At 39.6% G+C, this 25022-nt stretch overlaps 1 protein-coding gene across 7 annotated transcripts in view; it reads left to right on the top strand.

The window, feature by feature from the left end:
- GTDC1 (glycosyltransferase like domain containing 1) overlaps positions 1-24735 on the top strand; it is a 202838-nt gene extending 178103 nt beyond the window's left edge. For 2 of the 7 annotated variants that reach the window (XM_061363699.1, XM_061363696.1), the window contains 3 exons: positions 1822-1892; positions 2623-2714; positions 9941-11264. In XM_061363699.1, coding sequence (XP_061219683.1) covers positions 1822-1892; positions 2623-2714; positions 9941-10024 — 247 coding nt within the window. In that variant the 3' untranslated portion in view covers positions 10025-11264. The other 5 variants (XR_009726991.1, XM_061363695.1, XM_061363697.1 and 2 more) reach the window with 5 other exon arrangements.
- The last annotated feature ends 287 nt before the right edge of the window (positions 24736-25022 follow it).

The following is a 25022-nucleotide window of genomic DNA, read 5'->3' as shown; positions in this document are numbered from 1 at the left end:
AAAATGGTTATGCAAATACAATCATTTGCAAATGAAAGAATTCTAGATTTTAACTTTTATCCAGCAAACTACAGACGCATTAAATTCTGATTCTGGTTTTACTAATTCATGATCCTGATAGAGGTTTTCATGAGGGGAGATTGCGTGCTCAAATGATGACTCAGATTGCATCTTGGCCTGCAGTTTTGTTCTAGGGAGCTGTTCTTTTCTTTTTTTTTTTTTTTTTTCATGCAGACGATATGACTAAAAAGCAAATATTTTAACATAACTTAGTGATCTGAGCTATTACTGAAATGTCCACAGTTTCACTCTTTTTTTTCTCCTAGATTGAAGAAAACTTTAAAAATCTATTTGCTTTGACATATGACACAATATTTAAGAACTGAAATCATCAATTAAATCACACATCAGAAACATTTCCCTTTGGTAAAAAATATAGTGCTAGACGATGTACACTTTGGAATTGTTGTTAATGTTTAAAATGCAATCTGAAGTGCATATGTTATTTAAAAAAATACAAATTTCAAAAGTTTATGAAAAAAAACCACCAGCAATCATTGCTTAGCAAGAGCATTTGCAGAGAAATGTGTATCTTTGAGGTTTGTTCATGCATAGTTTTCTAGCATGAAAGCTGAAAATGTTATTCTTTATTTTTGGGGGTTTTTCCTGGTTAAAACTGAGCAGATCTAAAGGAAACAGAGTTCCTTCTGGGTGCCCGTAGTAAAGTACCAAATCCAATATACACATAGAGTGGTGAAAGCCTTTTGGATTGTCTCTGAAAATAGAAAAGGTGAATGTTGACAAGATTTCAGATATTTTTTTTTAAATAGGGAAACTGAAGTTAAAAATAAAGCCCTCGTATGGTCAACATGTTGGAGGAAATTCAAAGACTCTCATAAAATAAACATATTTTAAGAAGTGTTTTGAATTTCACTGTGTAATTTCTGGCCAACAGAAATTACAGTTGTATCTTTGGAGGGACATTATGTCAGATCAATGGTCATTATGCAAAAAAAAAACCCAACTGAAAAGTTGATGCCTTAACCCATTCAGCTATTAAAATGCAGACACAAAGAGGATAGTTTTTCTTCAGATTTTCTACTAGAAAGCTTTGCACCACTGTGTTACAATAATAAAATATTCGGATTTGATGTTACAGAAGATATGTAAATTGTTCCATGAAAAAACACAAGTACAAAACATTGCACGCTTTGGCAAAGGAATCTCATCAGTAGTTATTAGAAAATACAACAGTTTATGTCCTGAAAAATAAAGGAAATTATCTGAAGCATGTGCATAAGCTAAAATATCCCAGCCTGAAGCATGCTGTAAGTTGTTCCTAGGCTATATTTAACTGTAACCTTTGGAGTCTCAAAGTCTGAGGAGAATATCTGTTCTGTCAGGTAATGGTGATGGCATGCATCTGTGTATACATCCACGTATCTCCAAACATGTGCATGTATGCCCTTGTTTTTCTGCAGCATTATTAAGAAAAGCCGTCCATACTTCACCGTGTTGTTACATGTGTCTGTCTGCTGATTATAAAATGTGTTAAACAGTATTTAAAAAACAAAAAAATGCAGAGCTGCGCTTTGATTTATTCAGCGAACAAAACATATGCTCGCTGTTCTGTTCTGTGTAATTCATATGATCAATAAAATTTTCTTTAAAAAGAGCAACTTTGGCATTTAGAAGGATTATGCTGCTGAAGAAAAATGCTTCACTCTTGCTATATGTTGTCAACCTCAATGCTCTTGCACCAAAATAAGTTTTTGTCTCACTAATGTCTATTTTTATGTATTTATTGTTTCTGATCTTCAGGGTTGAAGCTGTATATTGTGGCTGTTATCCGCTGTGTCCCAAAGCCTTGGTGTACCCAGAGATATTTCCAGGTAGCTGCTTTGTTGCATATTCTTTTTGCTGAAGTGTAATAACGTGATTCATGCTAAAATACAGAGTTTGAGACTAAACTTGTGCAAAAGCAATTGTTTATTTGGCAAGCCAACATGTTAGTGTTAAGGAAAATTTTATGTGTTTTAATACATTAGACAAAGTTTATATTTGCCATCTGTTCTTTTAAGATAACACAAAAGCAAGTTTTGAAATAGCATTCTTCATTGTTAGCATACACAACCCATAATGATAGATTTTTGTTAAAAGGTCAGTGATGCTGCAATGGTTTGCAGATTTTTTTGATACAAAAAAAAAAAAAAAAAAAAAAAACACAGCAAAAAACCACCAAACCAGCAAGGCCTGAAAATCACACCAAATTATTTAAACAATTTAATACTTAATAGTATGCAACTGTGATACAGGATGTGCACTAATGTAGTACCAGTTCTTTGAAAAATCTCATCACTAAATGTATCACATATGCATTGTGTTACATTAGAATAATGTATTTTAATCACCCAAAGGAGATGTCTAAACAGCACAACTACACAGTCTTATTTAGCATTAAACATCCTTGTGAGCTGAGGTAACCTTATAAAATCATGCTTAAATAATGTAAAACACGAGGCGGCACAGAGCAATATGCATTTTTAATTAGTAAAGTGACTAATATCGAGTGTGTGCTTTGAGGTTTTTGTTTCATTAAAAATGTATCTGTTTTTCCTGCAGCTGAATATCTGTATTCTACACCTGAACAGCTTTTTAAGAGGCTTCAGAATTTCTGCAAGAGACCCGATATTGTGAGGAAACATCTTTATAAGGTAGTTGTTCAGAATAGTTTTAGATGATATAATGCCATATTGAAGTACAAAGGAAAAAAAAGCCCTTAAAAAAAACAACATTTAATTAACATACTAATGTTTAAAGGAAACATGCTAGGGAGGGATATTAGTCGTTACACTAACAAGGATTAATTAAAATAGATGCCAGTTGTATTAACCTAGGTCTTATGAAATACGTGCACTTATTGCATGCTACATGCTTTTTTTAATTTATTGTTTTCTAAAATGACTGTCCTTTACATTTGCACCCAAGAGGCTTATAAAAATGAACCTGGATTAATGCAACTCATTAGTTTAAAAGGAAAATAAAAGAAAGATCCCACAATTATACTAATGAGTATAAGCTTACCTTCCTATCCTAATTTAATCTTCAATCCTCAAAAAATACAAGTAACAGGTATCAGTAAGATTTCTTTGCCTTTTGGAGTTATTTGAATTATTTCATAATTACAGTTATTCTAACTCTTTGTGTTTACGTTGAGCATAAAAAAAAACTTTATCGGAAGCATAGTGTACTGGTATTTATCATGTCCTATTCTTTGCAGTTATTTATGAAAAGAAAGTACAGCTTCAGTAGCAGACTCTCCAACTTTTGATCTAGTGTTCAATGCTAGATCCACTTTTCACATTTTTAAGTAGTGTATTTATGCTGCTAGGAGTCACACTTAAAAAAAAATAAATTAACAATCGTAGGTGAAGCAGTAAATTCTGACAATGAAGAGCTATTATTATATGATGCTGCTTTTATAAAAATACCTGCTATTAATTTTCTTCATGCTGATATATGTTTGCAGCATTTTATGACTTTTACAGTCTGGGCAGGTTGGATACACATTACCCCACACGACAAAGGTGTTTCAGGTTGTAAAAAAGCCGAATTCAGCTGAAAGTCCTTGAAGGTTTGGGAATGCATAGAAATACTCTTCATGTTGCCTGTGGAATACAAATGAGGTCTTTTTAGTGTTCCCTGTATGTCACTGCCCAGGCATACTGTTAATGAGCACGTGGAGTAATCTTCTTAATGTGGAGGCTCATGCTGCTGACAGACCTAACCTCCGCTTTCCACCTTCCTCCCTCTGTAGACCAGAAAGTTTGGGTCTTGCTGTGTGTTGCCCTCCTCTTTACTCCTTCCCACACACATGGAGCAGGAGGAGTTAGGGTTTAGCCCATGCCTGACTTTATTTGTGACCTAAAAATAGACATTTACATAATGATACATCAAAGATGATGTTGTTTCTGCAGGAAACAGTTAAACTTCAGGAAAAAAAAGAGAGAACCAAAAATGCAATTTAACACCCAATTTCAAGCTCATTATCTTTCATTGTCTATTAACTTGGCAATGGTTCAGAAGGTAGCTCATAATAGTTTAAAATGCTGACTGAACACTTCCAGTGTTCAGCATTACTTCTTCAGTCAATAGTATCGTATAGTGATACATGGTGGCTTCAAAGGGAGAACAGTCCTTAAATGTTTACCTTGACATTTCTCAGTGCTTCAAGCTCAGCTAGTAGCTGTGTGCACATGGATCTGCTCACTGCATGTGGATCCCCGGCTCTGAAACATCCAAGGTGCACTGAAAGTGAAAATAACAGTGGAGCAAATGATAATATAAAACAATATGAGTTTAAAATATGTGCACAAGACTTGTAAGCAAAATGCTGATTTGCTTGAGGGATTTTTCTCCTTTAAAAAAAAAAAGCCCTTGAGATGATTTGCAGGCAGAAGCTTGAGGTTTTTATCTTGCCCCGTGCATATGGCCTTGTGCACTATTAACAGCACAGCCCTGTTCCTGCGTGTTTGAACTGAATGTCTGCAACAGGTAGCAATTACGCTGAATGGGGGATCGTTTTCAAATGAGTAAAGCAGGGCCTAATCCAGAACCTGTGAGCACCAGAGAAAAGATCCTGTTGTCTTTAATAGGCTTTGGATCAGCTCAGAGAATACTCTTAGAGTTGTCTTTTTTGTACCTACACCCACGTACGCAAAGTCTTCGTTTTGCGCAAAACCTCCTAGAATGACACTCACTCAGATATGTGCTGTTAATGTCATTATAGTTGGAACGATGTTGCTTCTTAGGAAGCTGAAAAGAATGAAATCACGAAGAGTACACAGCACTTCCACTGGATTTTCACCTTTTTTAGATCAGTATAATATTATAATTACATTATAGTAGAATAGAAAAGAGACCCCAGTACAGTAGTACATACAAACTAGATACTTTTCTTTCAGAAACCTTCCTAACATACTCGTTTCTTGAAGTTCATAAAGTATCTGTGAAGTCTTGAGAGCAAAATGCTTTAAAAGCAAATTGTGCTTTTCTCTACTGATTGGGGATTCTGCTTCATAGATTGGGAAGCAATCATCATCAGAAGTACTTTCGCTTATCCTTTTACATATTGTTGGGGTTTTATTATGAAGGATATCCATAATAATTAGACAGTGGTCTAATTAAACAAGCAGTTTATTCCTTCAGTTTTCTTCAGTGACTGTGCTGACAAAGAGGCAAAAGGGAGATAAACGACAAGAAGGACAGTCAGTTCAGGGAGGCAGACACAGAGAATATCCCTGTGAAAATGCACAGACCAAGATATTAAACCATAATGTCTGGAGCATATTCATGGTGGCAGACTTTTAAAAATGTCCATAATATGAGCACCTATGAAAACCTTTCAAAATGATGTATTACTCACCCTGTGTATTCTCAGAGCTCCAGCACTGCCTCATTTGCATTTTGATGTTGCCTTCTACCAGTTATTAGCAGAAGATTGAGATGAGTGGAAAACAAACCTTATTTGTTATCAATTATTTGTTCTGTTCCAGTTTTAGGGAATCAGATATTTCTCTCCTGTTCTGGATATTTGCAGTTCCCAGAACTCCAGAATTAAGCGAGGAACAACAGGGCATCAGTTTCCCATGGAGTACACTGTAGGACCTGTCACAGTTTGCAAGCTCCCTATCTAATAGATTTAAAATTTAAAAAAAAAAAAAATATGGCAAAACATTTGTTTCTGCATTATTTTCTTTAAGTTTACCTTTCAGTTCCCTCACTTCAGTTTCCTAATTTAAAACAGCATGTATAAAGAGTATACAGTGGAAAGGGACAAGAAGAGTTGCCAAAAGCCAGGCATGGAAGGAGCTGACAACTTTAAATAATCTCTCCCAGCCCTCCCAGCTGAATGAGTGCGGGTTGACATGCTGTCAGCTTCAGTTCCTACAGAAAAATCCTACTCTCACTCATACTTGTTCAACGGAGAAAAGAATTTGGCCCACTTTCTGACATTCATCTTCTCATTTCCATCACACTGCAGAAGCTCACCTGCCTATGAAAAGACACATGGCGTGATTTTTTTTTTCTTTCTTACACCACTGTAGAAGGAAGTCTGCTGAATTCAAAGGGATTAAACTGCTGTAAAATCAAATTAAGATCCCAGTTAGACCGTAGACATCTGAATTGTTTCCAGTCTCAGGATTCGGCTGTATAGGGCACTTCTAACAAAACTTTTTCTTTTTTTTTTTTTTTTACCTCTCTTTTTGCTCTGATTTGAGATAAAGCAGTATTTTTGGTATTTCAGGAAAATATGTAGAAAGGAAAACTGCTCCTGGTGCAGCTTTAATAGTAAGACATAGCTAGGAAAGCAGCAGGAGGCAATCTCAGCCTAAGAGCACATGAGGATGCAGGCAAGCTTCATGCCAGATGTCCTGTTGGCCACTCGGCCCTCTTACAAAGAGCAGTAGCCATTCATAGTTCTTGTACAGGTCATGTAAGAGCGGGAGCAATGCCTCTGCCTTTATCCTTACCCATCCCCCTGAAAAACTCCAGGAGAAATTGTTTTTTGATAAAGATGCTCTGGATCGCTGTGCCATGTGTTTAATACTATGGTTATGATATTTGAGATATTTGGGAGAAGGCTGACACAGGTAAAATTAGGTGTTTTAGAGTCAGAGATTGGTTCTAACCCTGAACATGGAGATTTTATCATCTTTCATAGCCTTTTAGTATTAAGTACATAAAACCTAATAAGCTGTACATAATAGTTCTCCATTTGACATTCAGGCTCTTGGAAACGCCTAATCTTGTCTTTCACATCTTCCTATACCAAAGCAGTTCACCATATTTTTGCAGACAGCACTAAAAGCATTTCCTTCAATTAGCTCAGAGTTTCCCCACCTTCAGTTGCGTTGAGCATCTTCTGTCTTCTTGTTCTGGAGTTAGTTGCCTGGAAGCAGAAGCTCCCCATCCATCTTTTCTATACCATTCATTATTTTATAAACATTTGTCAAACACTTAAAATGCCCTGGTCTTTTCAGGCTCTCCTTGTGAATGCTATTCCAAGATCTAATCATTCAAGCTGGTTTGATGCTTGAGAGCTGGTTTTGTGCTGGTGTGATCATTGCCTTACAGAGTATTCTAGGCCATGCCATCAGTTTATGTTATGTGCAGTACTCTGATAATTTTCAACCTGTTCCTTATGGAACCAAACCTACTGTTTACTTTTTAATGGTGAATATATATTGAACAGATGTTTGCTTACAGTGTTCTCCAGATCTTTTGTCCTGAGCTGGTAAAGTTAATTTAGAGCTTTATAGGATATGCAAATAGTACAAGTATTTCCATCCATCCTGCTGTCTTTCTGTTCATCAGCAGAGCATGATTGCAGATGAAGAAGATGGCATTGTGTCAAATCTGTGTTTCTACTTGCCTAGCATTAGGCACTGGTCAAAAGGAGGTTGGAAGCACAAGTGGGAAACTTGTATTTGCCTCTTGAGATGCTTGGTTTCCAGTAAGCGTAATTTAAAGTGGTTTCAGAGATGGTCTAGATCCGCTTCTCAGAGCCCGAATTGAAAGGTTATCATAGCCTGGGAATTCTGGATTGCAGCATGCTGTGTCCATGCTTTCCCATCTCTGTCTCAGTGCTTAGGCATGGGATCCTAAGTAAATGTATGTAACGTAAGGATTTCTTATGTGAAAGAAAACTTTGGTTACTTATTTAGAATATAAAATCATAGAGTAATTAAGGAAGTCAGGAGGTCATCTGCTTAGCCTTTGCTGAAAGCAGGGCCAGCTTCCAAGTAGGATCTAACTTCAAGTTTGGATTAAGTTGTTCAGGGTCGCATCCAGGTTAGACTTGCCATTTTTCATTCCCAAATGTATGGCTGATATAGGTGAAACCCATCTAGCCTAGGAGGTTTGCACAGGTTGGAAGACCTGCTGGACTGCAGGACACAGTTTCAGTATTTTGGGCAACCTTAGGTCTTTAAGCAGCGTATGGGTCTGGAAGCAGCCATGGTAGAGAGAGGTCTCTTAGCTAATGTGAACTACCACTGTGGAAGAAATGAGCTAATAGGTAGGCTGCTGAAATCACCTGCTAGGTTATTCTAGGGTCCAGCCATTCATATATAGATACAATATATGTGTATGTATACATATATGTAAGTATGCATATATATATCTATGTGGCCTGCACCCGGCCCTCTCCCAGGGCTTGCCTTTCTCTTGTCTCTCTGAGGTTTGTGTCTACAAGATTTCAGTTCTCTGAAGATGTTGGTCTGTAGCTGGCTGTACTTGTAAAGCAGGCATTAAAAAAAAGCATTCATTAAATAGCAGTTACAGACCCATCTTTCAGCATAAACACCAGGACTTTGAACTTCTTATTATAACAGTATTAGATAGCTTCCAATTTAGTTTTAAAAAGTAAATTAAAACTGGCAGATGAACCACAGCCACTGCAAAATGATAGGTGGGAAAACTGATCAAAGGAAATAGGATTGACTTCGAAAGAAAAGTTGCAAAAAGCATGAAAACTTAGGTTTTCAATATATTTTATTCAAATTACCTTGAGAAAGGAAGCTTGAAACTGTTTTCCTACTGCTGTACTTTGTCGGTGTGCTCTGAACCAACTGTGCAAGGTACCCACCAACTTATCTTGTGTAGCCTTGCATCCAACATTTGATGATTTTTGTTTAAAGACAGAAAGAATGAAATGAGTTTTAAAACACAAGCATAAGAAACTGCAGAACAGACCAATTTATTCAGGGAAATACCATTACTCTACCAAGGAGTATTATATAGCTCTGACTTGGGCCTCACAGTGTACCCAATTCATGTAAACTAATGCTGTCTTTTGATGGTGGTTTCCAAAGGTGCTTGGATTTTGAAAGTTGAGCTCCAAAAATAATTACTACAACCTGCTTTCCACCTTGATTTCTCCCCAGTATTCACTTACAGAGGGAAGGATTTGAGTCATAGAATAAAGCTGACCCAATAAAATTGGCTCCGTCAATCACTCTGCTTTCTTGCCTGCCAATTTCAGGTGTTGTGCTGAATAACAGTTTCTAATTCTGAAATTTTGTTAAAGTAATTTTTTTTAAAGTGCATAAAATTTATGCCAAATCAGTACTTTCTGCTTGAACTCCAGCAGTTCTGAAACAATAGATCTGAATGGATGACCAGTCATTATGAAATTCTAAAAGTTAATTCTGTAGTCTAATGATGTCAGAATAGATGATAGTTGCTTATGGTTAGGCTCTTAGGACATAAGATACAATCAAGTTGATTATTTTATAAAAGATATTGTAGTGCTGCTGACATACTATTATTATGCTGCCTGTTCTTCATGGGGAGACTTTATGTGAAAACTTTGCTTCGCTTGATCTCGCCATACGTAGGAACTGTTGACTGAATCACTGTTCCTTAAAAAAAATGAATGCCCAGACTTTTGCAGACTTCCCAAAAAATGGAGTTGAATTTGTTCACTCCAAGGTAACTCTAAAATAAATCCCAATAGCAAGACTGATGATGATCAAGCAGGAGAATTAGGCCCTCACTGCTGGTGGTTTGTGCTTCTGCAATGTCTGAGGGTGAGAGGGGTAGGTCAGTCACCTCAGGTGTCCAGTCCTTGGTGCATCTGCTGAGACCACCAGTAAAGGAAATGGATGTTTGATGGTGCTCATCCAGGAGCAAATAACCTGGGGCTGCTGACCTGTCTTTACCTGTCTTTAAAAAAAAAAAAAGCTGAATTCACCCCCATTTCTACATAATGCCGCTTAAGCGTTCTCTGACCAACTTGCTTCCACCCCTCCTGAAATTCTGGGTGTTGCAAAGGATTTTAGCACAGAGCTGCATTCCTTCCCACACAAGAGACGTCCCTTTTGTGTCCCAGCATCTAATGCGGCTTTGTGCACTTCTCTCTTCTGCTTCCTTGTAGGGCGAGACGGCTGGGTTTTCTTGGGCAGTGCTCGGCAGTAAATTCAGGTCTCTGCTTGCAGCAGAACCGAGGGAAGATTTGTGACAGATGGGGCTAAGTCACAAACTTGCAGCCTCAGGCAGAATTGTGGAAGTTTCCAGAGTGTGCCCATATTTACCTGATCAGAGAGAAAAGAAAATCTGCAGAGGAAGCCGAGCCTGGCTGCTTGTCATAGCTGACACAGAGCCATCTGCCACAAACCTGTGGCGGCTTCAGATCTCCAATCCCTGCCACCACCCCAGCTCAAATTAAATACAGATTCTTAGAGATGTTATGATGGTTACACATGTCCTCGGCATCACATGCAGGAGACTGTTCAAAAAAAATATGTGGCCTGTTGTGTAACCGCACTCATGTATCCCATATGTGGTGCCACATTGAATTTCCGGTTGAATCTGTTTTTATCCTTTGTACTGGATGACATGGTGCCTGAATTCTTTCTTTTCGCCGACACGATGGCAGCCAAGCTGCAGCTTCAAACGCTCACACTTGGCTGAATTTCTACCTAGGTTGCCAGGTTATCATTGGAGCCTTATTGTGTCCTCAAAGGGCCACAGGGCCTGAAAGGAGGATCCGAATGCTGCTGGACTAATTGGGCAGCCATGTCCGGGTTGTTTGGAGGCAAAGGGCTGCTTTAGCACTCTTTTTTTTTTTTCTTTTCTCTCTATTTTTTTTTTTTTTTTCCAAATTAATGGCTCTCTGGCACAAGGGTTTTTAAGTGAAGGTATTAATAAGGGGTCTGGCAGGTAATCCCATGATTCATGGAGTTACATTTGCATTTAATTAATCTTAAAGAAAGCTGAAAGATAAACAGCTGTAATTCAGACTAGCATGGGAAATATGCTACATGGTGCCATCTATCCGATTAAATGAAAGCCAAGACACTTGTTTTATTTCTCTCAAGGATGGAGAACAAACAGATAACAATCAAAATACTTCCAATAAAAACCAGTAGTTTAAATGTAATGGCAGTTCATCAAGAATCTTTGCATCCAGTTGCAAATACAGTCTTTTAAAGATAAATCACTTATGATTCCAGCAGTCAAGCTGGTATATTTGTTGATGTAAAATGTTTTGAAGCTGTAGATTGTACAATAAATTTTTAATAAAGTGCCCACTGCAATTTTTAATTAGCATATCTTATTCATGTGTAAGTGTGTACATCTATCTGTATGTTTATCACTATGCATATCCTTGTGTCAGAGTCAATGAATGCAATCGTGTCTTTATCTGATGAAGTAGAATCTGTTTTGCAAGTGATAATAAAATGTTACGACAATACCAAGATTTTCAGCTCTGCTCGGGGAAGAAGCAAGAAGGCGGCTCTTGGTAAAACATTACATTGTGAAGCCTGGGAAGACATCTCTTTGTAGACAGGTATGGTTTCAGCTTCCCTTGTATCAGGCAGGGAGAGAAGGTGCCTATCCTCATCCCATCAAGCTGTCATCCAGCAGTCGACACCAGCATCTTTCCTTTGCCCGAGCACTGTCCACAGCAGGTGACAGGCATGAGTTGGCCCTCTCTGCACACGTGCTGTCGTGTCTTCTGATGCCATTAAAATGTTGAAATGTCCTTTTTCAGCATGAGAGAGTGCATGTAGTACCTCTCTTCAAAATTACTTCATTAATCAAAATCAAAAAAAGGGAGATCCAATGGTAAGTGTTCACGTGTTTTCCTAGCATTGCAGAGTTGTCATTTTGCCTTAGTCATCTGTCTTGTACAATGGTTCCTCCTTATTTCTGCTCAACCAAAGCCCAGCTTGGCTCTAGGCATTTAACATGGTTGAGTAGAAGTGGTCTTCTCAAGACAGCGTGGATAGGTGTGGGGGTCATTTTTGGTACGACCAAGTAACAGGACTGCCTTGCATTTTTACCAGACTGCCTCTGTCTTGCCAGAGTATATCATGAATGCTCATTGATGTTACCACACCTTGCACCAGCAAGAGCAATTTGGAGTTTTTTTGTGTCTTTACTGATTGGGAAACTGAGGCATGGTCCAATTAAAGCAAATCGGTTCGAGTTACATGGTGAGTCATTCCCCAAAGAGATAAAAGGAAAAAAGGAAATGCTGTAACATTGCGCTAGGGCTTGTGGTGTACAGACTCTATACACCACAGCTCTGTGGTTTTGAGCTGAAGACTCCTGCTGTCCTCAGTGCACACCCTGATAAAGCCCATGGCCAAAGGAGGTCTTGCCCAGCTCCTTGGTGAGGTGGGGCTCTGCCTTGCTTGACTTACTGATTGGTGATGGATGTTACAAACCCTTGCAAATAATATTCCATAATAGGAAAGCTGCAAGAGCTTTAACTGCAGGTGACAAATAGCAGTGCTGCTTTATCTTCTGGTGTTCCTTTAGATTCTCAGCGAAGAATTGCAGCTGCTCTAGAGCAAGGGTGAAAATGTCCTTCCTGCTCTGAGGACCTTCAGGTTGGCCTGGTCTCTTTCAGGGTGCTCAGTTAGGAGGGTGATGTAGGTCTTCCAGGTAGTTGGAGTTGATACTTCCCCGAGGCAACCTTCCTCCCACCAGCCTACTGTAAACTGAAACAACCTGAGGAAGTTTTGCCTCACAGTTTCTGAAGATCAAATGAGACAGCTACTAGGCACTGCTTCATTTAAAGCCTTCACTTCAAAAGGTCAGACAAATGAGGATCTCTGTCCTGTTGTTCCTATACACGAGTAAGCAATTAATGTAGAGACCTAATCTTATGAGTAAAATGAGAGATCTTGACTTACTTTTGTATTTGATGATGTTTCCCCTGCACTGACACAGCAACTGCAGGTGCTTTGGTACAAGTTTTAGCACAGAGTGAAAGCCGAATGGGTTTTCCCAGCTCTTGCCACACTCACCAGGCAGCACTCTGACCAGACAGCTCCTTGCCTCCTTCTTCAGTAACAGGCCAGGCACCTAATCCTACAATCCTTTTGTCTTAGTATTCGAGATCACAGGAAACAAGGGTTTATTCCACATGAGGATTGTCTTTTCCCTTATAATAGAAAAGAAAATCCTAAAATAACTAGGGAATTTTGTAGCAAAGCTTTCCAGCAGTCTTGGCCCCGCTCTGGTCGTGCTGCAGGCACCACGAGGAGCCACGGTACAGATCAGCTTCCATCCGTGTTCACAGCATTGAGACCTCTGACTTGGCTCAAAGCTGTTCTGAATTAGGAGGCTAGATTTTTCTAATTGCATTTTTAAAGACCGAGCCAGCAGTTCATTAGAAATCATGGAGCAAATTCTGCTTCTCTATTACACCAATATAAATCTTGAATGAATTTATATCGGGATAACTGGGAGGGTAGAATGTACCTCCCATCTTGTTGCTCAGATTATTAGAAGTTAAAGGGCCTTGAAAATTAAATTCACCTTTCCCTGTTCAAGCTGTTTCCTCTGGTTTTTATTCCAGTAAGGACAGTTGAAATGAATTAGCCAGTCTCATTTCTGTTCATAGTCACTTTTAAGTTTCTTTCTCATGTACTAGCCCAAGACTAGTTTGTGTGGAAAAGACCGGAGGGCATTTTCTTTCAAACAAATTGTTTTAATGGGAATAATTTCCTAGAGGATTATATTAAAACCTTTCCGTGAATCCTTGATTTTGTGAAAAAATATTTTCCTTTTATATCTCCTTGATTTGGGGGATTTCCCAATTTTTTATTTACAGATGTAAATGAGCACCTTAATGAAAGTCCTTGAGAATTTTACCTTCTAATAGGCTAACCCTTATTCAACTGAAAGACTTAAAATTATTCGGACTGCTGTTCGAGGCTTCATCTTGCAGGAAAATTCTGCCTGTGAGTTACAAACCCTTGCAAATAAGGTTTTAGAATAGAAGCACTTTAATTGCAGGGTAATAAATAGCAATGCTGCGTTATCTTCTGATATTTCTTTACATTCTTGGCGAATATACACAGCTGTTGCTGGAAACTGATAATCAAGTGCTCTGTAACTGTGGAACAACTTATCGCCCACCCTCCGCAGGATCAGTGAGCGCTGGACGGGAGGAGGCGGTGGGAAGCGGCCGCGGGAGAGCCGGGAAGCGGAGCTCGGGGTCGCTAGAATGCAGGGATACGGGAGCGCAAGGAAGCGGGAACGCAGGAATGTGAAATAGGGATGTGGGGCGCAGGGATGCGGGAGCGCAGGGAAGCGGGGCGCAAGGAAGCGGCGCGCAGGGATGCAGAGCGCAGGAAAGTGGAGCGCAGGGATGCGGAGAGCAGGGTTTAAATAGCACAGGGATGTGGGTCGTAGAGAAGCGACGGCGACCGGGAAAGGCCGTGTCCGGCCCGGAGAGTTGTCCGAAGCGCATCTGATATGGGGGGATCGGGATACTGGCACCGAATATCTCACCCCAGGAAAACTCTTTCCATCCCGGCCGCAGAGGAGAGGCTGAGGGGGTGGAGGTGGGGGCAGAGAAGGGATCCAGGTTTTCACGGGGCCAGAGGCAGCTAAAGCAAAAATAATTAAAAAAAAAATAGCAATATTAGTGCTAAAGGCGCAGCGGACGCTCCGGAGCCGGGGCCGATCAGCGTGGGGGCAGCCCCGCTCAGTGCCTCTCCGCACCTTTCCGTTCCGCGGGTGGGAGTAGAGGCTAGCTCCCTCCACGGCTCTCCGCAACGCTCAGCGGGGGACAGCGCCGGCCGCCGTCGGGGGAGGATTGCTGCCCGGCAGTTTTTATTATCAACACTATTGATAATAAAAATGTTATTTTCAAATAAGATTCTTTTGTAACATTTCTATCTAAGGCCGGCAAAGACACTACACTTCCCCCCCCCCCCCCCCGCCCCCCCCCTCGCGGCCTTCCCGCTGTTGCGGATCCCCCCCAGTCCTGCATGCCTCCTAAAACATCCCCAAACAAAAATACCCCAGGACCCCGACAGAAAATGCAGGCGTGAGAGCTAGGGTCTTAACCCTTGGAGCATGGAAGCCAAAACAAGGAAATAGGTTGGAAAGGCATGTCTGTAAACAATGATAATTAGTCTTTTCAAAAATCATAACACTGATTAAAATCTCTGATTCATTATTTATTCATCACAGAACCTCTTTGCAGACCTGGGAATAGTGATTAAAACCTAAGTGCGGCTCAGTTATGGGCAGCTAGAGAGACACCTAAAAAAGGGTTAAAATGGAAAGGAAAGAGGAAACCAGGCAAACAGAATTCTTCTTTTAAATACCAATACTTTCTTCTTCCCTTCCTGGCAGGAATACTCCTATTCCTCCAAATTTTGGTATTATGAAAATGTTTCTCATACTAAGTACAAGTGTTAGACTGGATCCAGTTGGTACTAAAATTGCAAACACACTTTCACTCAACAGGAACTTCTTTTAACTCCATAATAGCAGGTTACATAGTAAATGAACAACTGATGGTCAACTGGCCAATTATGGTATAAATATCCGTTGTTTACAGCGAGGTGTTAAATGAGCCTTTTGAGCACAAAGGATCAGACTGTCTAAGCTACAATTTGTGCTTCATCCCATTATGTCTCCCCTAAAAAGGCCCATGCTGTTGTAGGTACTCTGCGCACAGAACATATTTCTTTCTGTTGATTTTAGTTTGCTTTAATTCAATACACACTCTTGTTTACTTTTTAAAATTTAAATAAATGTCAGCATTGTATAATTTCTATGTTAACAAAGCAGTGAGCAAAATCCCTTGTATGTTTATAAAATATTATTGTTTAATTCACATAGTTTAGGAATTCCAAATGTTGAGAATAGGAAGGAGGCCAAATACCATCTGTTTATAACTATGATGCATCATCATATGTGTACTTTAAAAAAAGAAGAAGGAAAAAAGCTTGGTCAATCATGCCACTGTTCTATCTGTTAGAAATATGGTGAGGATTCAAAATCACTCTGGGAAATTTGCAGGATGTTTCAGTATGGCTTAATTCTGAGCAGGAACGTTACAGGAGTTGCTCACGTCTGTTTTCCTGTTGGAAGAACTGCATGAAATACTCGTGCCTCAGCTACTTCAGTCACGAATTCAATCACTTTCTCCTAGTGTAAATATCCCCCCCTCCTAGAGACCAAGCAACAAAACCTGAAAGACTTTTTCAAGCCCTTCCAGGCCTGGGGGTGTAAGGGGGGTGTGTATGCACTCGCGGGTTCATTTTCAAATGATTCATACATTCACGTTCCTGGATTTTTAAGGACAGAAAGCAAGCATGATGATTTTGTAGCCTGTCTTGCAGAACGCAGGCTATAGACTATCGTTCAGCTGATTCTGCAAATGTTTTTTTTTTAAATAAACCTCCCTGTCAAATGCTAGTAGTTTTAGGTCCAAGTTAAAATAGGTCCTCGTTAAAAATAATACATTCCATACAATTGAGCTGTACGCTGCATGCATTTTAAAGAGGAGGTAGTCTGAAGGCTTCAAAACAAAGAGAGTGTCTCGAAGTTAAGTAGATAAGAAGATTTTTTTTTCCAACCCCAAGTTAATTAGCTAGTACGTCAAGCCTCATAGATGTCTTCCTACCTTTCAAGGGCTGCAGAATCCCCAGTAAATGTACTTAAACTTCCTAGTGAGGGCTAGTGAGATGAATGCAGAGATTACGGTGAGCATTACCGTGCCTTCTCAGTGCATCCCAGCTGCAGTTCATCCTACTATTGATAATGATGCTTGGAGTTACTGAGGTGGTTTCTGAAGCTCACATATGGGGTCCTTTCCCCAAGGAGGAGGAATAATAGTGGCACTCAGGTGGTGCGGGGAGGGTAAGAACAGATTTGCAGTTATCTTTGCCTGGTGCATGGTGACTTTTTGGTTGCGCTAATATAATCAATGGAGAGGTACATTCAGGACATATATAAGGGCTATAATTCTCTGATTCAGTTTTTGTTTCATGTTCACAAATGGGGAGGGGGGGAGGGAGAGAGGAGGGGGGGAAAGAGGGGAAAGCACAGGTGAAGGGAAAAATGTCTGGGCTTGCTGGAACTCAGCCCTGGCAGAATGCTGGGGCAATATGAAAGGGTTTGCGGCCAAACTCTCTGCAATTTCTGTAATACCACAATTTAGCATACTATATGGTGCACTGAAATGCCTGGGACTTTGTTTTTGAACTTCTTCCTTTCTACTGTTACATTTAACTTGCAGCATCTTGAATTACTTAGCCACACCAGATAGAAAGTTACAGCTTCTTTAGCTCTATGCACCACACTGAGCTGTTACTGCTAAAAACTGCCCATGAGAGTGTGAAAACCCTTTCTGGCCTTTCCTGGATATTTTCCATCATAGGTAAGTCTTTAAGGTACCATTCTGAGTGAGTTTATTATCCTGAAAGGCTTTTTTTTTTTTTAATTATTGTTAAGTTAGAAAAAGGAAATGCCTTACACACCTTTCTTAAGTAATCTTTGCGGAGCTCATTCCGTCAACAGTTTGCTAACACGTGATGTGCTTAATCTGCTCATGCTAACACTACAGGAGTGAAAAACAGGACAAAAGACACCTTCTGTCACTGCAGTTTGCAAAAATTCATAAATGTGAAATGTATACAACCACAGCTCGAAAAGGAAAAAAAATGGTGTTCTGCACCAGCTTCAGAAAGCCAGGCATGCATTCCTGCATATTACTTCCTATTTTCCATGGCTATGTGATCCTTGGTCTCCCAGGCTGAGATAGCAATCAAGGGGGCAGATGTCCAATTATGGTGTGCATACCTGTCCATGAGGAATTGTATGAAACCCTCATACTCATTTATCACTTCATTTTTACACGCTAAAGTAGTTTTATGAGATACACTGATAGAAGCAGTTTCGAAGGTTGCTAAATACCATGTTCACTGCATGCTTGGTTTCATGCAGTTCCTGGGCACTGTAGTGTTGGTGCAGAGAGATGGGTATTTTGAAGCACAACCAAGCACAGGTAGAAATTCTATATGAAGAGCTGTGGTTGAGGTTATGCCTATGTAAGGGGCATACCTGCTCTACCCTTTGGACATCAAGATGGGTAATCATTGATACCTGAACTGGAGCTAAGAGCTTTCCATCCAGCAGATTCTGTCTTGCACTCATGTCTGAGGGTGGCTGCATTTGCTGCTGTCAGAACAGCAAACAAAACATGTTTCAGGTATAAAGCATGTGGTAATTCACAAGGAGAACATATTCCCTGGGGCATCATACTAACTTCTAATACTCTTCTGGGGTCTGAACACCTTGTGTTCCCTCTAGCAGTGGTAGCTGAGGGCATTCATCATCTCACAAACTCCCGGGCATTAACATTTAACCATTCTATAATTTGGTTTTTAAGTGAAAGCAGGGAGATTAATAAACTTAATCTAGCATTCACACGGATTTGAGGACAGCTGACCTCTGCCCTCTGGAGACCCAGGCTCATTTAAGAATCTGCATCTGAGAGAGCCCTGACAGTTGTAATGTTGAAGCGAGTCTTGTCCCCCCATGGGCTGCAGCATATCACCCTCTATGTCTGCAGCAGGAACAGTGGTGACAAGGAATTTGTTTCTTTTATTTATGTCTCCTGCCTCTAAAAGGGTCAGTGTTAGCAAACAGCTCCCTCCTGCAAACTAGCTGGCTAGAGCTGCTCTCCTGGGGAGAGCCATAGAAAAACTAAAATCTTGGTCAAAAAATAGTCAATTTTCCAGTTTGTTTGCAGGTAGGAAAGAAAAAGAAATCCAACTAAAATTAAGAAAAGGAAGATGGAATGTTACATATTTGTTTGGGGGGGCAGGTTTGCAAGTATTATGGTATTATCCCATAAAATCTTGAAATCAGCAAAGCCTTTCACATTGAAGCATTCAGCCAACGGAAAAGCTGCCTCAAACTGCAGAGCATGATGTGTGGATTTTTTTGCACATTTCATCGTGTACAATTCTTCAGGAAAATTTGGATAGGAGTAGTTTGTCGATGCTGTTAATAGATACGTTTCATGCAAAAGTGTGCAATGTGATGAGCAGCCTTGGCAGGAACCATATCCAGCCTGACTGTATTGTAATACTGTTTGATGCAGCAGTATGTTTGATCAGTTACAAGTGATGAATATCATATCACATCAAACAATTTAATACAGTCTCATTGTATGGAATTATGGCTGCTGTCAATCAGCCTGTGTCCTATTCCTTACAGATCTGTCTTTGGGAGCTGGAATACTATGGTAGCTACACATGCATTAATAAATAAAGTGCTGCTGAAATTCCATACAGACCTGTTGAGATTTTTGTTTCTCTTTCATGGCCTTTTCATAATTTTTTAAAATTATTATTATTTTGTTCCCATGTCTTCTTTTTTCAGTGCTGCATGCAGATGAGTTCACCTGGTCAATAGGACCGCAAGTGTGGGGCAAGTGTGCCCCAAAAATTGCTTGGAAAACATCTAGCAAAGATATACGAAAGTTGTGAATTTTGTTTTCTTGAATAGCAGCCTAAGTGTAAATACACTGAACTTGTTTTCAGCTGAAGCTTCACAGACTCTCTTTTCTTGGCTTCCTCAGAGAAAGGAGAGGCTATATATTAAAAATGCATATGTTTTGTCTTACTGTTTGGCACACCTCACTTGATAGCCCCCTATTTTGGTTTGGAGATGGCAGTCTTTGAACTTAAAGTCTCTTCCTCAGGACTGATTTATTCAAGGTGCTGGAGGGGAAGCCTATATCAGATGAAAGATACATATGTAAATAACAGTAGAGGTGGGGTTTTAAGGCATTACCCATTTTACTATCAGTTTCAGACATACGCTGCTCTGATGCTGGCTTGCCTTGCAAAAGCTTGAAGTCGCTAACACAGCATATGATTTTTAATGAAGTCATACTCTGCTGACTACAAGTATAGGGTCATGCTACATTTGTATGGAAGCAGTGATTTCAGTATTGTTGCTTATTGTGGTCAAAGAGGGCAGAAGATTGCCTTTTTGCATTGTGTGGCCCTGGGGTTTTGGAGCCTGCACAGACAAATTGATTACATTGCAGCAGGCCACACATTCAGAGAACAGAGGTGTCATGCTGAAAAGCCAAATTTCAGCAGCTGATTAATCAATGTAATGACTGTAAGTTTTTCCACCTTTTGCTATGGTCTCAGCCTGCAAATCTAAATAACATTGGTGCTTGAATGGGAAATCTCAGAAGAAATTTTTGTAGATACTAAAGGAAGTAGTTTCTGTCTTCATAAATGACACATTTCCTTCCGCATAGCAGATTATCCTTAGGGGTTAAAACAAAGCACTGTTAACGATAAGGACAGAAATAAGGATATCTGCATTTAAGAAAAATTTCTAGTTGACTTTGAGATGGAGACTGAGTTTGAGCTCACCTCTCATTTGGAGGGGTACAGCCTGGCTTTCCATCATGGATTTACCAGCTTTCTGAAAATGGCATTGACCCATCACAACAAAGAATTTAGAGGAATCAAGGCTGTGGAGCTAGTCTGGAGGAAGCTTAGCATTTATGTAACTCAGAGCAACCTGAACTCGGAGGCATCCTTATAAAGCAAATAAAGACACAGCTTGCTCCTGTGATATCATCTACCTGATAATTCCTGAGCACTGCTCAGCCAGGTATTTTCTCTGCCTTGTAATGCAAACAAGACAGACAAGACCCCATATGCTCCTTTTCCATATGGGAATAGGTTGTCCTGTTACCCATTTAATTCTGAAATCTTACAATTTTTATGGTCTGTAAAATGGCCACAATTATACCCTGCTCTTGCAAATGAATCTCGTTAATTCAGAGCCAAAGAGCTCTATGGTGTCTGAAAGTGGGTCTTTTACAGTGCAACATAGTGTAAAGGTAGCAAGTATAAAATAATATTTGTAAGTTTCCTTATAGCAAAATTATCTTTCTTCAGACCTGGCTTGTTACATAGCTGCTTAATGATACTCTGGAATCACCCAGCACCTGAAGTGTCCTACCTCAGTTTATTGCATGTCTGGCATTAATTGGCAATGGTTCCATCTGAGACTGTGATCCAGTCAAATCCTGTAGGCCACGCAGGTCTGGATGGTATTTAGATCAGAAAACTCATCCAAGCAAGAGGAGCATTGGTTTGCCACTAATCCACCGGAGAGCAGTACCTCCACAAGGTTATGTGTAGATTATAAGGCCAAGAAAGGACTATTTGGATCATCTGGTGTCACGTGTATAACATAAGCCATATGACTTGCCTCAGTTAATTCCTGTTTGAACCAGAAAACCTCATCCTGTACCGGTCTAAAAATTGCCAGCAATGCAGAAGCCACCCAACCTTTGATATTATTAGATACAGTTCTTTCTATTTTCTTGCAAACAAGGAACCAAAAGTGACGTTTATCTCTCGTGATTATTAGATACTTGTTGCTAGGGCAAGGATGTCAGTCATGGCACTGAGACTGAGGTTCCCTAAATATCAACACCCTTTGCCTGGGTTTTCCTCATGGTCCTATCTCAATCTGGCATTCTTCACTTTTCCAATTTTCTGGGGTTGTTATTGCAAAGGGCAGTTCTTCAGAAGATGCCACAGTGATTTTGTGCACAGAATGATGATCAATTGATAAACTGTGGTCCCTGCACTAGTTTGATGGGATCCACCGAAGATAAACAGAAATGGCATAAAATTATATTGATGCCTCTAGTTAAAAGGCTTTGAATTGCTGTGTATTTTAGGGGTCTGAAAAAAAAGAATACAATAAAATTAATGACATTGGTGTAGGTTGTGAAACTATTGCTGCTCTCTGGAATGAAAGGCACCATGTGAGATATGTTGCTGATTTCTTATCTTCAGAAAAATAGTTCTTAGAGAGTATAGGGACAGACTGGTTTGTGCCTGCTTTAGGGGCAGCTTTTCAGGGGTTGGTAGCATGAAGCAAGGTTTAGGAAGTGAGTGGATGCCATTCCCCCACTATACATGAACATAATGAGCTCAGGATTAGCACTGTTGAATAAAATGTCAGATTTTAGTTGTAAGGAAAAAAGTTAAAAAAAGAAAATCCTGTGGAAAATGAACAGCAATTTTTTCAGGCATTCACCCTTGTTTGTACAATGCATACTCTTCGAGCTGTACAGCCTGTGAAATCTGGGAGAGGAATATAATTTCTTAAACAAGAAAATATGCTTTTTACCTAATGAGATAGCCACATCTCCCCCACCATGATAATAAAAGCCTCCTCAATGCAATAAAATTCAGCCTCTCTCTTTCCTTTCTTGGGGGGTTCAGGGTACAAAATTGTTAGTGACTCCATAGTGGAGAGTGAGCCATGGGGCAACAGGATGTCACTCTCCTTCCTCCCAGGGGGTCCAGAGCATTCTGCACCCAAGTGACCTGACTCCATTGTGCAGTGAGGGATCCCCAGCCATGGTCCCCCCAGCCCAAGGACATTGTTGTAGTGCCAAAGCCATCCCATGTGAGTAGGGTGCTCACAGGGTAGATTACTTTGTGATAATGGTGCACGAACCCCCTGCGCGTGTGTAGCTGACATCCAACAGGAGATCAAACGTCACCAAAAGGATGATCATGAAGGTCTTTTCCAACAGAAATGATTCTATATAATTATGTGTCTCTCCCTTCCTACCCCCCTGCCTCTGGTGCAGAACTCCCAATGAGTTAAAAGTATAAGAGCTGCTCAGAAAGAGGTCAGATAATAAATGATATCTAAATCCTAGTCCCAGATTTTCTGTTTCAAACATGCTGCACAACTAACACTATGACACTTCGGCAGTATGATGGAGAAAAATCCTGTGCCAGCTGACTGATGAGCACCCGTCTTTTTTAATTAATTGGGTTGAAAAATGTCTTGTGTCAGTTTGAATGTAGGGGCTCTTTCAGATGTGTTTTTCTGGATACGTATATGGATGTATCTAACTGCAGATTTGAAAGCCCAGCATGAGGCCTCATAAATGATAAAAATAGGTATATACTAGAATTATACATACACAGACGTGCACATATTGGATGGATTGATACTTAAAACATATACATGCATATATAATGTTCTGCTCTCTGTTCTGAAATATATTTATAATTAGATTATATATATATTTCTATTATTCACAGCTCTCTGTGTATGTATTGTAAAGTCTGTGTATTTTTTTTTTGCTATTTTTTTTAGTATGCTTTTTAGTTTTTAGCAGAATGATATATATGATTTCTCTTTAAATTAAATGAAATTACTTGTCTACCTTCCCTTAATGGAATCAGTTTTGATATACTCTTTGTTCATGCTGTTACAGGCTTCAGTCTAAGGGCTCTTTGTGTTAACTTTTTTAAGTTACATTACAAAGAGGTTTTAAGATTTCCCAACAGGCTTTTATTTAACTAGGGCTTTTGATCTCAAACCTGCTGGGGCCTAGTGAAATCCTTACCAATTCTCCAGTAACTCCTCACTATTGGAATTTGAAAAGACCCACCTGAAGGATTTAACTCGCTGTATGGCTTCAGCCATCCTTTAGATGCTTCTATTCATGCAGACAGCAAGGGGGTCGAGGGCACCCTTTGTGATCCTCCAAGTAGCCTAAGGTGCCCTTTGCATAAGTTGTACTCCTGAGGAAATAAAAATCAGGAGGACACAATCCTATATACCTTATTTCCTGCTATCTTTACTTAAAGGAGGAGCACAGGGGGTCTGCTTAACATCCTTTGCTACCTAAATACCTTTTGGACATGGGAACTCAATAAAGGAACTTTCATTGCATCCATTACCCTACTGTGGTGCATAGCAAATTAGATTTAAAAGGGTACTTTTTCCCTTACAGCTATTTCTATCATTTTCTTTAAAATTTCAATTTAGTGTCTAGTGACAGAATATTCTGTAATGTACATTAGAACTATATAACACCAATTATACTAACTGTGAATGTTATTTCAAAAGAATTAGTTATATTAAGTTATAGATAAACCATTAGGGAAAAAAAGGTCAGGTTAGAAAAAAAAGGAGCTATGTGATAATGTTTTAAAGGAGCAACATGACGTGAATGCTCTTTTCATTTTTTAATCCTTTCATTTTGCATAACCCACCCTGAATTTAACTACTTGCTTGGTCTACATTATTTAGGCAGGAGGATGGCATGTCACTGTGTTAGCTTACAAGCACAAATCATGGTGTAAAACCTACGTCTGAGCCTTTAGGTTGTGAGGAAGCATAATTTCCTCTGTTTTGGTGAAATGGGATGGCACAAATTCATGTGAAGTCTTTTGGCAGACACTGATGACCAGTACATAGGAAAAAAAAAAAAAAAGGAAAAAATTCTGGCAGACCAAGCATAAAAGAATATAATAACTAAGCACATTCTTGTCACAGGTTTGGTTGACTTTTTTTTTTTTCTTACGACTGTAACACACATGATATGGCTATTACCTGCATTTTGTGTTAATTTTCTCAGATTTACAACAGAATGCACCAGAATCTGAATTTGCCTTCTCTTTTCCTTGACTCTTATTGCCCTTTGCTTCTTTGTTAATTGGTTTGTGGCTTGGAGGTTTTTTTGAGTTTTCAAGATGTTAAATGTTTGGACTACTTTTTGTGCATTTGGTCTTAGTATGTATTGCACTGAAAATGTTTTTGTGTAGATGAGCAAAACAAAAATTTTTTGGTTTATTCTTTTTTTTTTTTTTTTCTGTCTTAGAACTGGATTAAGACTTTTGCTGGAACTCTGCAAGGTTTGGTTATTTCAATTTGTAGGGATTGCTGGCAAATCATTTATGTTTGTTTGACGTCCTGGGGGATCAAACTGCCATGAATTTTGAATTATCTAAAAACTGTGTCGTTTACTTCAGCTAAAACCACCTTCCACTTGAAAACATAAATAAGCTCAGCTGAAACCTAGCTAAAGTCTTTTTCTTTCTTTTTATTTGTTTTTTTTTCTTTTTTTATGCTTGGGATTTGCCTCAGCTCCAGCTAGAGCTGGAGCAGCGCTATGACAGTCCCCGGTCTTCAGAAGAAGAGCTGCTGTCACACTGGGCTGCTCCCTCAGAATGACATTGCCACTAGCCAAATGCCAAATTGCTGAGCAGAGGACAGTCATGACTGTCCATCACGTTTCAGAAAATGATGGGTCCTTGGGCAGACCCTGCAATATGCCCTGCCTGGTATTGCAGCTTGTAACAGGCTCACTAGGGGTGAGTTTTGCTTTTTCTGGG

The sequence above is a fragment of the Neopsephotus bourkii genome, unplaced genomic scaffold (genome assembly GCF_033783945.1).
Source record: "Neopsephotus bourkii isolate Nb327-2 ecotype Australia unplaced genomic scaffold, CSIRO-AGI_Nbou_v1 NB_1181, whole genome shotgun sequence".
In the NCBI taxonomy this organism is placed as follows: Eukaryota; Metazoa; Chordata; class Aves; order Psittaciformes; family Psittacidae; genus Neopsephotus; species Neopsephotus bourkii.
This window is presented reverse-complemented; position numbering and strand designations above follow the sequence as displayed.